The sequence below is a fragment of the Symphalangus syndactylus genome, chromosome 6, assembly GCF_028878055.3.
Source record: "Symphalangus syndactylus isolate Jambi chromosome 6, NHGRI_mSymSyn1-v2.1_pri, whole genome shotgun sequence".
Lineage (NCBI taxonomy): Eukaryota > Metazoa > Chordata > Mammalia > Primates > Hylobatidae > Symphalangus > Symphalangus syndactylus.
Genome location: NC_072428.2, coordinates 38,315,665 through 38,327,811, shown reverse-complemented (window position 1 = coordinate 38,327,811; position 12,147 = coordinate 38,315,665). Strand labels below are relative to the sequence as shown.

At 41.1% G+C, this 12,147-nt stretch overlaps 1 protein-coding gene across 7 annotated transcripts in view; it reads right to left on the bottom strand.

The window, feature by feature from the left end:
• Positions 1-12,147, bottom strand: part of SERGEF (secretion regulating guanine nucleotide exchange factor) — a 237,365-nt gene that overhangs the window by 60,066 nt on the left and 165,152 nt on the right. The window contains exon 11 of one of the 7 annotated variants that reach the window (XM_055282206.2): positions 1,506-1,546. The exons of the other annotated variants lie outside the window; for them this stretch is intronic. Coding sequence (XP_055138181.1) covers positions 1,506-1,546 — 41 coding nt within the window. The remainder of the gene's footprint in view (positions 1-1,505; positions 1,547-12,147) is intronic. 7 annotated transcript variants of the gene reach the window in all.

Below are 12,147 nucleotides of genomic sequence, written 5' to 3'. Positions count from 1 at the left end.
ATCAACAATGCTTCCTACACTGGGAAGTATATTTCCCAGTATATTTTTCATATGTGCCTTTTTGTTTTCATTTTTACATGACCAATGCTGCAATTCTTACTTAATAAACACTACAAATTAGTGAAGCAGATAGGTCATCTTTTATCCAGTCCCAAACATTAGTAAAATTAGGAGCTACCTAATTTTACTAAATTATAAAAAGACTATGATGAACATCTTTAACCATAAAGTTTTTTTTTCCATATTTAAGATCTTTCCTTAGAGGAGAATGCTAGGATATGAATTAATAAATGAAAGTGAATGGACATCTTCAAGGCTCTTGATAATAGCTCCAAAGGATTTTCCAAAAGTGGCCCAGATGTTTTTATAAATGAGGAGATAAGGCCCAAAGAGGTTCCATGTCTTGTCCAGATTATACAGTCGAATGGGGTGGTACCAAGAACAACATCTGGGTCTCCCAACTCCCACTCTAGCTCTCCTTCTTCTGACCACATTGCTTTTCTACATATCAGAGAGAGATGAAATAGTATCTATTCACCCAATGCTTCTAATCAATTCTAAGTATTTTAGATTAGCAATGTACATGCATAGGAGATGTGAGTAACATGTGTGTGTTTATATGCACACGTGAAGCTCTATATATGAGTCTTTTTTCCATCCTTATCATGTATGCTCCCCTACCAATGACAATTTTTGTTCTAGCCAAGCTGAGCAAATCTTACATTGTCTTACCTCCACACCTTTGATCCTACATGAAGTATCTCATTCTGCTAGTCAAATTCTATGCACATTTTTAAAATCCAAAAACCACAAAAAGACTGACTCTGGGCGCTTATTATCAACAACAGTCATATGTGATACTTACTTTATTGCTTTGCAGCAGCTCTGGTATTGATATAAAATTATTTAAGTTTTACCTATAGAATAAAAGCTGCCTCCAGCTTCTGTTATTAGAAAGGGATAAAACAACCCCCCCCAACCCCACCCTTGAGGCTAATGAAAAGACTTCTAGCGTTTGACGGGCTGAAGACAGGTCAGGCCAATCCCTTGTACCTTCTATATCTACAGTAGTAGACAGCTTGGTAGACTGGAAAGAGCACAGGACCAGGAGACAGAATAATAATAGCTTCCATGTGCTGAGGACCTCCTCCGACCCGGCACAATGCTGCTTGCTTTATATACATTATTTAGAATCCTTAAAATTACCCCCAGCAAAGGAAATATTATTAGACCCATTTTACAGATGAGGAATCTTAGGACCTGAGAGATTAATTTATTCACGGTCAATACCATCAGTAAGTGGCAAAATCAGCATTTAAACTCAAGTATGTCTGACTCAAAAATCTATGTTTTTTTCTGCTTTACTATATTATGTCTCAGCAAATGTCACTTCAGTTCTAGCTCTGTTACTTTCAAGATACATGATCTTCTCCTGGTCTTTTTTTCTGTTGCTATAACCAAATACCACCGGCTGGATAATTTATAAAGAAGTTGATTTGGCTCACAGTTCTGGAGGCTGCAAAGTCCAAGTGCATGGTGCTGGTATCTAGTGAGGGCCATGCCAGGGTGGACAGGTGGAAGGAGAAGAGAACACATGTGAGAGAGAGCTTATATTTTTAACAAAGCTGCTGCAGCAATAACTAACCTACTCCCACAATAATGACATAAATCCATTCATAAGGGTGGATCCCCCACGACCCAATCACCTTCCAAAGGCCCCACCTCCCAGCACTGTTACACTGGGGACCAAGTTTCTAACACAGGAATTTTTGAGGAGCATATTCAAACCATAGCAGATGCCTAACAGGACATTCATGCTCTCCAAGTCCTAGCCTCCTCACTAACAACATGGGGATAATCATCTTCCCATCCTGCCCTTTACTCCCAGCACACACATACACATACACGGCTGTTGAAATGACTAAATGTTATAATGGGTGTAAAGGACCCAGACAGACATATCGGTTGTTATTAGAGTCCTGAATAGCACAACTGATCATTCTGGTGATAAATGGACACCCTGCCAAGATCCTCTGTCACTTAAAGAGAATTTAATTATGCTCACTAGACAGCTCCTTCTAGCATCAGAGAGTGAATGGTTGCAATGCATTTCACAATGACTTTCAATAAGGCCTGAAACCAAGAGGTTAATACTCTGAGAAAAATCCATTAACCAAAATACTGCATTCTTGGAGTACTCTGGTAATCATGGCTCCCTGGGATATTTTCCCACTCTATCACATGTATGTATGCATTTCTATATACACTTGCACACATCTTTCACTGGCAACCTATTTCTAGAAAGCAGGATTCAGCAAAAGGGAAGCTGGGCGTGGATTCCACCACAAGGGGGGCAATTGTAAATGGGCTGGGGGGCATTTATTCCAGTTTTCCAGAGGCTTCTGGTGAAATGTTAGGAGACCTGGCTGAGGTGTCAGGAGACCTGGGTTGTAGTTCACATTCTGCTGTTTATTCACTGTATAACATCGGACAGCATGCTTGACTCAGCCTTGATGTCCTTTTACATAAAATAGGGATGATACCTACCTTAGATAAATTAGCTAACCTCCCTGGGGCAGTATTTCCTCTGCTGTGAAACTGTCACAATTACTATGTATGTATCTGTACTGTGTGCTGGCGCTATGCTGAGGGCTGGCCCTGTGCTGAGGGCTTTGCATGCATTCTTTCACTCCTCCTTACAGTCCTGTGAGATGGGTACTATTATCTCCAATTGACAGAAGAGGAAACCTATGCTCAGAGGAGTTCAATAATTTGTACCAGGTCATATAACTGTTAAGTTACAGAGTTAGGATTCAAACCTTGGTCTCCTTGATTTGAAATGCAGTGCCCTTAACCACAAAACCATATTCCTACTTACCAGAGAGCTGTTGCAACGAAGAAATGAACAAACATTAATTATTATGTGTCTCCTGTGTATCTAGTAGTTTGCATCCCTCTTCTGTAAGACACATGAGTACAAGGATGCTCTATAGAGCCCATGCACATGAGGCTGCTCTGTGACTGTGGGGCCCTGTGTGGGGATATGTGCATTTTGAGAAGGGAAGGGAGAGACAGGACCTGGTAGAAAAGTATTTACTGCTGTGCTCCCCAAAGTCATGAAGTCAGCCATACTAGAAACACAGATAAGGGTTATGGATGAAATTTCTCCAAATTTTTAAAAGTTGGAGAGTTGAAGGCTGGTGTGGCAGTGACAGAATCTTGCTGAAGACTAGAATAAAACACTTGCACTCATGCATTATTACAGATTCTTAAGCTGATGGTATCCAACGTGACTGTGCTGGACACTAATGAGGAAAAAGATATGACTGAAATGGCAGGAGTACATGCCTTCAGAGAAGCTGGACAACCCCATCCCCACTGCTTACACAGAAAGGATGAAGGGACACAAGGAAGAACCCACATTTTGAAACCTTAGGCTGGATTGAACTAAAAATAGACCTGTGATTCAAATGTCTATTACTGAGTTCTCTGCTTTTGCACTCTGGAAACCAGGTTGTTTCACTCCCCATCAAATCTACCTCCCCAAGGTGTTCATTCCCACAGCTTGGAGACACAGCAAAGTAAAAACTGCTGAGAGTCTAATGAGTGTGTGGTACCATGCTGGGCCCTTTATACCCATGATCTCATCTGTGCTGCACAATAACCTTGGGATGCATGTACAGAGGAGGAAACTGAGGCCTAGTTAGGTAAGATGACTTGCCCGAGGTCATTCAGCTACTAAGTGGCAATACTGGGAATTGAATGAACTGAGGTCAGTCTGACTCTAGAACCCATGCTCTTTCAAACAGAAATCCTTGCTACATTTCAAAGAGGCAGAGCTTCATTTTAAGCTTAGTGAGTGTGAAAGCAACATTGCTCCCTAATTTACCTTCTGGCTCTGGGAAGGACCCAGCAAGGCAGCCATTTGAATGATTCATTCCTGTGACTGACAAGGAGACTTCTCTTGGTTATAGCTTCAGCAGCTGCTAAATCTGCTACACACCACCCCACCTCACCCCCTCCATTTGGCTCAGGTAGGTGGAATTATTTATGTAAGAATTTCAGTGGCCTCCTGCCTTAAGCATGATTATCACAGACTTTTAAGTGATAAAAATGTCATAAATCATAATAAAGGACAAAAGGAGTCAGGGTCAGGGAAGGTAACAGGAAAGAAGATATTCTGAAAAGCAAAGAAGTAGGTACAGATGCAACAGGGTAACTCAGCATTTACATAAACACTTTCCTAGCAATTTATTCATCTGATCCTCATAATACCCTGGCAGATGTTAGTATCTCCATTTTACAGATGAAGAATGTGAGGGTTAGACCCGAGGTCCAAAGTCAGACCGAGGGTAGGATAAGAACCTAGGTCTCCTAATTCTCGCTCAGTGCTTCCTATAACTCACTCACCCAATAAAGTGAAGACAGAAATCCATGAGAACTATCAGAGAAAGAACTCTGTAGTCTTGCTCCTCTGCATGGCAGGACCAGGTAGGGGAAAGTGGCTGTGACAGTATCAGAGAGTAGTAGCACGGAGTCTGGAACTGTGGGCTTAGGAACATTTTTCAAGTCCTACCTTAGATATATACTACTACATAATTGTGTGACCCTAGGCAAATCATTTAATCTCTCTGCCCTGATTTCCTCACTTGTAAAACATAGCAAACAATAGTACCCACTTCATATGGTTGTTGTGATGATTAAATAGAAAAAAAAATACCATACATGAACAGTGCTTGGCACCAAGGCAAACAATCAGTAAGTGTTAGCTGTCACTATTTTCACCATTATCATCATGAACGTGCCCAACACACTGCTTGGCACATGAGAAATGTTAAGTGAATGTTCATTTCTTCTCCTTCCCCTTGCTCCTGTATTTCCCAAGGCACCACACCCCCATCTGTTATCTGTAGACCTGTTAAGAGGAGGTCTAGGGTTGAGGAAGAGCACACAGTGCTTCTTCCCAGGCAATGTGACTGGGCTTGTTTACTGGGGCAGTGAGCTGCTACACAAAGTCATTAATCAAACGTGGTGCTATGTGCTTTCAGGTCACTCCACAGAAATGAACAACTCCATCTGGTTTTTCCTCAGGGAGACAGAGCCTTCCCATGTATCCACGTATGGGGTTCCTATTGAGGACTCAACCTTTGCAATAGCTTCTTGGAATCTGGAAAGTCTACTAAGATGAGTTTGTCCCTATAAAAAGGGACCAGGAGGCTGGGCACGGTGGCTCACGCCTGTAATTCCAGCACTTTGTGAGGCCGAGGCGGGTGGATCACCTGAGGTCAGGACTTTGAGAAGCCTGGCCAACATGGCAAAACCTGTGCCTACTAAAACAAACAAACAAACAAAAAATATACACACACACACACACACACACACACACACAAAATTTAGCTGGGCACAGTGGCGCACACCTGTAGTCACAGCTACTCGGGAGCCTGAAGCTGAGGCAGAAGAATCGCTTGAAACCGGGAGGCAGAGGTTGCAATGAGCCAAGATCACACCACTGCACTCCAGCCTGGAGGACAGACCGAGATACATCTTAAAAAAAAAAAAAAAAAAAAAAAAGGGACCAGGAAAGCAGTCTTTGCCCTGGGCCAAATTATGGCAGCAGCAAAAATAATCACAGAATAGTGACACTTATGTAACATTATTAAAGCTATCACAACACCATACCCTATAGCAGGGCCACTTAGCAGAAACGCTATGTACATATACATAAAGAAAAAACTGTAAGTAGCTCTGCTTCATTAAGCTTTCTCTACAGAACCAACTCCCTGACTTCTCAACAGAGCTGAAAGTTTTCATTCCAACCTTCTATCAAGTAGTTCTATTTGGATAAGATGCCTATTGTTCCACAGGCATCTATGCTACACTCAGCTATGCTAAAAAATAAATTCATTACCTTGCCCAAAGCCTATTATTTCCTCTCTCCAGGCATCTCTCTTCTCAGTGATGACACATCTACCCAGTCTACCAAGGAGAAAAGGGTACCACATCCTCGATCCTGCCCATTCTTCCCCTTCCTTTCTCAATCCTTTTCATATTAGGCCATTTAATTACTGACAAGCACTGGCTTTCAAATCTCTTCCCTACTTCCTATTTCTGCTGCCACTGCCTGTCCTTCCTGACAGTTTATCCTGTGGATTTCAAGCTTGCTAGCCAGTCTCCACAGTTGTACAAGCCAATTCCTCACCTAAAATATCTTAATTTGCATCTCCTTCTGGGTCTGTTTCTCTAGTTGAACCTGGACTGACATACTCTGTCTTTGAAACTGAATTCTTATTTTGGTAGAGTAACATTTTGTTTCTCACCTTTGACAGGTAAAAATTGATAACTGGATCATGCTAAGTTCTGGCAAGGATGTGGAGCTATAGAAATCTGCATTTACTTCTTCTGTCAAGCATCAGGCACTAAGCTCAGTCCTTTACATATATTATCCCGTCTAACTGTCATAGTTGCTCTGAGCATTTTCATTCTTTATCTACATAGGGAAACCGAGGCTCAAGGAGGTTATAATTCACTCAAAGTTGCACGGCTAGGAAGGAGCAGAGCTGAGTTTCTTTCATGGACTTAGTGTCCCTCTCAAAATCACATCAACTTCATTTGAAAATTATAATGAAACTATTTATTAAAACTATAATATTCTTACTTTTTATACAAAATTATTATCTTTCTTTTCCAACCATACTTATACTTGTTACAACCTCAGAAAGTCTATATAAAGTAAAGCGGCGGAGTAGGAGAGCCAGAGTATTATCTTTATTTTATAGATGTGCAATTGGAGTCCTTGGAGGGCAAGTAAATTACTTAAGGTAATTTAAATTTCATTTTAAAAGTGAAGATTAACAAAGGCACCTGGACAGTTTAAGGAGCCAGATTAAAAAGACATCTTCACTAGGGGATAGTCAGTACTGGATTTGGAAACTGTCACAGTTTTAAATACAGTAGTGCCCCCTTACCTTCAGGGGACATGTTCCAAGACCCCCAAGGGATGCCTGAAATCTCAGATAGTACCAAACTATATATATTTGCGTTTTTTCCTATACAGTAATAGGCGGATAGTATATACATCATGGACACACTGGACAAAGAGATGATTCATGTTCTGGGTGGGATGCAGTGACATGGCATGAGATTTCATCACGCTACTCAGAATGTGAAACTTTTGCATTGTTTATTTCTGGAATTTTCCATTGAGTATTTTCGGACTGTGGCTGACTGCAGGTAACAGAAACTGTAGAAAGTGAAACTGTAGATAAGGGGAACTACTGTTCTCCCTCTGCGACACAATTTGAAGCAAAGGGGCCTGGGCTGAGTGGTGGGAGATCTGCTTTCTTAGTCTGCCTGGGCATGTCCTCTGGCTGGCTCACAACTGAAACATATCACTGCCCCTTCTAAGACTTGAATATTTCACTTATAGATGAAGATTGGGAACAGTTGGCTTCTGAGATCCTTTCCAGCACCAACCCACTTGAATTCTACAAACCCAACATTCCCAAGTATACCATGGCAATCTGTACTTTGCAGGCTCTCTCTAGAATGGACAAAGGTTATTCTGCAGTGTGGGCACAGATGTGGTCCTGTAATGTAAGATACTGAAAACCACATCCCCACCCCTAACCCACAAATTTCCTCTCTAGGCCTCTTTTACAGGAATGTCTTCAGACTACCCCACTGCCTATCCCACTGACAATTTAAAGGCAATATAACTAACAAGCTCATCCTTTACCCTCTGTCAATCTCTCTGCTGCCATGGCTGGCTCCCCTGTGCTCTGGCCTCCCTAGTGCAAGCTGACTAAGTCAATACCCAAGACTTACCATTTCTACCACTAGGCCCTCTCTTATATTGATTCCCAATTACCATTACTTTGTTGACTTCTGTTCATATTTCCACCCTTTAGATCCTGAATTCATCATCCTTTGTGTATATAAATTCCCAGTTTTCAGAAAAAGTGAAATATTCCCCTTCTATGCCTTCATGGAGACAGGCTGCAGCTGGAGCCTTCTGGCAGCCAAAAGAGACCCCTTTGCAGCTCTTAACAATCTGTTACTGAATAATTTGAGAGAATATTGCTAATTATGAACCTGTGTCTTTAGATACCCAACTCCTTAAGCTTCAGAGTACCCAGGACAAGGTTCTCCTCCTTGAGCAAGTTACTTACCCTCTCTGCCTTAGTTTCTCCATCTGTGAAACAGGTATAATAATAGTACCTACCTTACTGTTGATATAAAGAATCAATTAATAATGTACGTAAAATGTGTAAAACCACACATAGATCAATAATGTCAACTATTACTGTTATTATGGTTCAATAAATATTTGAGAGTTGATCATACAGTGTGTTGGCTTCCTGGACTCTTCTTCCCCCTTAACTTTCCTAAAAAGCCAAGCTATTGAAGTCATTATCTTTTTTTGTTTCTTAAACCACATTTGAGTTCATATGGTGAGCCTTGGCAGAGCCCCCAAAAATAATGAAACGAAAGGAAACACGTCTAAACAGGTCTACAATTTGGCATAGTACTGGTTTGGTACAAACCTATGCAGCATAGGGAAATGGAGAATATAACATCTCCAGTGTGGGTGAGTAGCAGAAACTACCCAGCAACAAGCCAAGTCAAGGGCTCCTAAGGCCATGGACTGCGAGGTCACAGCGACAAGGGTGGGGTCTGTGGAGCTCACCTCTAAAGCTGCTGACGTTCTCTCTCCAGAGGGGTATAATGTGCCAGCTGAAGTTAGGACTTGTGGGTGACAGTTCTGGGCATAGCCTATAACTTGCTGTGTGACTTAGGGCAAATCATTTCCAAACTTAGGCCTTAATTTCCTCTTCTGTAAAGATTAGGCTGTTTCTGAAGTCCCCTCTACCATGAAAGTCTGGGTTCTATGACCCCAGGGCTCTTCTTACATTAGATCAGCTAAGATTTTGCTTCTCCCCGCTCCGAAAAGCAGTCCCTCCCACAATAGAAGCATATAAATCTTCTTTGGCTACCCTCTCTGTTTGGCAAAATTAAAATTTTAAAAAGCATCTGTCCAAGAGCTCCCCATATTTTCCCGCTTCTTGCTATGTAATGCCATTTGATGAAAACTTCTTCAAGTAGGTTCCCAACTGATCTTAGTAAATTCCCTTCACAAGAAGTATTCATCTCAGAGGTGCTGCCCGAATAAAATGAACAAACTCACAAAACTCGCAAATACAAAGGCCACGGTGCCAAGGCTTCAGCTTTGAGTGGCTTCCCTTCTGTCATACTGTGCAGTCACACAACTTCCAGCCTACCTCGCATTCTCTGGGCCACTGTGGGACCACTTCCTCTATCCTTTTCAGCTGTGGCCTACAAAGAGTAGTAGGAACTTCCATTAATCGGGGTAGATTGAGCCCATGCCTTTATCTCTATTTCCTTCCAAAACCCTCTTAAACCAACTGTAAAGGAACAAAGAAAGTATGAATCCACCAAGAAAAGAGGAATAGAAGGAGAAACAAGATAGTTCAACACATTTTAGATGAATACCACAGACGAAGGTGGTAACTGACCATGCAGAGTGGAGGAGGCTGAAACCTTGTGCCTGCTGAAGGCAACAGTGAGAAGGAAACAAATTTTGTCTTGCAAGACACTAAAAAGCCTCAGGACTGAGAAGCACCAAGTGTCTTTGAAAGTCGGGTAAGAATAGGGCTGAAATCAGAGGGGTTGCCTGAAAGTGTATTTATGGGGGGTAGTTAGATGCCCAGATTCTCCCCAACACACATAACTAGGCAACCTATCTGTTGCTATACCTAACGAACACCACACATTTATTATCTGGCGAAACTGACCCAGGGCAGCCCTGGACCTGGAAAAAGAGTCATCGGAGGGTGGGAGTGAGGATCAGAATGAAACAAATGGGTTAAGTGAGTGACAGTCTATGTAAAGGATGATGTGACTCTCCCCAGCCCCTCTTCTGGCATCCCGCTCCAGAAAGTCAACAACTAAGCATATACACCCCAAGACAGAAGATTAGGGGAAAAGTTCATAAATATTGATCTCTGGAAGTTTACCAGTGGGGAAAAGCTTCCCCAACTCCTCAGTCCAAACATCTTACAAGGAAGTCAGCAGCCAATGCACCCTCCCCATGCACACAGAGTCTCATGTAGTATCTCTTTTCGATATAAACAGCCAGCTAAAGATTATCAGATCTTTAGAGAGGAAAACCTCTGTATCAGTTAGAATCTCAGCAGAAGACCACATCAAACTGGATAGCAGGCGAGAGTTTAATAAAGGAACCATTTACAGAGGTATGGACAATGTTTATATTCCAGGACTACTAGATAAAACTAGAGCTCTGCCACCTCTAAGCCTGAAGAAGTAAGGGAAAGGAGTGGTTACCCTTGGAGAGGGTGAATTGGAGAGGGTGAAGTTAAGGAGAGGGACACCAGACTGGAATCCCTGATAGAGGGATGCAGCTATGGCAGGTAAGCAGGGAGAAGCTCTCATTGTTTTTCAGTCCTGAGATCTGCCATTCCTCTCATTAGCTGAACCCAACCAGAAGCCAGAGGGCCAGCTGATGTAGGCCATAGAGAGGCCATCCTCCCTAGGGGTATATGGAGTGTGAAAAAAGGTGGATAGTGCATCTACAGGGCAAACAAAAAACATCCAGCAGTCTCCAGTGTGAAAGACAGAACCCAAAACAAAGAAATAGAAAATTAAAAATTGGAAAAAAACAGAGTCAAGGCAGAGAACAAAAGAAAACATTTTTTAAACTCTATAATTAATAGCCATAGAAAAATGATAGATGATATGGCAATATAAACAAGAACAGAAAACTATTTTAAAGGATTAAAAATAAGAAAGAGCCTTAGAAATTAAAAATAATAGCTAAATAAAAGTTTCATTAGAAAAGTTGGAAGATCAAGTCAAAAAATTTCCTCACAAAGTGGTAAGAAAAGGAAAAACACGCCCAAGAGGAAAGAAAAGATAAGAAAATTAGGAGTCAGGAAATTCAATATACATTCAATAGAAGTCCCTGAAAGATAGAACAAAGAAAAATAAGGAAAAAAATTGTAAAACAATTTCAAGAAAGATTTCCCAGAACTTGCAGGCCTAAGCCTCTAGACTGAGAAGGCTCAATAAATACCAGAACAATGAATAAAGAAGATACATACCAAGGCATGTCATCATAAAATTTCAAAACACTGAAGTAAAGAGGAGTTCCTAAGAATTTCAAGGAAAAAAAATGGCAACGTACAAAGAAACAGGAATTAGAAAAAGCAGCAGACTTCTCAATAGTAACACTAGATGCTAGAGGACAATGGGAAATGCATGCAAAAGTCAGAACGAAAAAAATTGCCAACCTAGATTTCTACAAACAGTGAAAGTGTCAATCAAGTGCGAAAATAGAGTAAGTATATTTTCAGAATTTCAAAGAATCAAAAAATTTATCTTCAACTCCTCTTTTCCAGGAAAGATAATGAGTCCTGTGCCCCACCAAAATGAGACTGATCTAAAGAAGAAGGAAGATAGGGAACAGGGATTTAATACAGGAAAATGGTATAGAGAAGTTATCAGGTAACCACAGTGCAGGCCTAGAGTAACCATTTCAGAGTGGAACAGAAAGGCAGAATCCCAGAGTGGCATGTGGTGAAAGTGGGGGTGGGGAGACTGCTGAAAGAGTTGACGTCTTTGACCATGTTGCAAAGCGTGTAAGAGGTGTTTTATAGATGTTTTGGAGGCATTTGGGAACAATTAGTGATTGGCATATAGAAAGTCAGTTAAAGGAAGGGGAAAATAAACAGGAAAGTTTAACTCCAGGAAGAGAAAAGTATAAAATAGGAACCATACCATGATATATTACTTGGCTTAGCAGTGAGAACAGTATTTACACTACTCATAATAATAGACTAATGACTTAACTACAGGTGAGGATGGAGGGAAGGGAAATGAAGGTGGTGGTATAAGATAATTAAATTTTTATTTATAAGAAAGCAACAGATAAAATTTATTTTAAAATTGGTATCTTAAATAGACGTTTAGTTTAGAAATATAGACACCCCAAAATAATTCAAAATGGTTGGCTCCGGAAATCGGACAACAGAGTGGGAAAAGATGAGGCAGAAATTGCCATTATTAAGCCTTTCAGTATTTAAAAAAAATTTAAACTATGTACATACACTA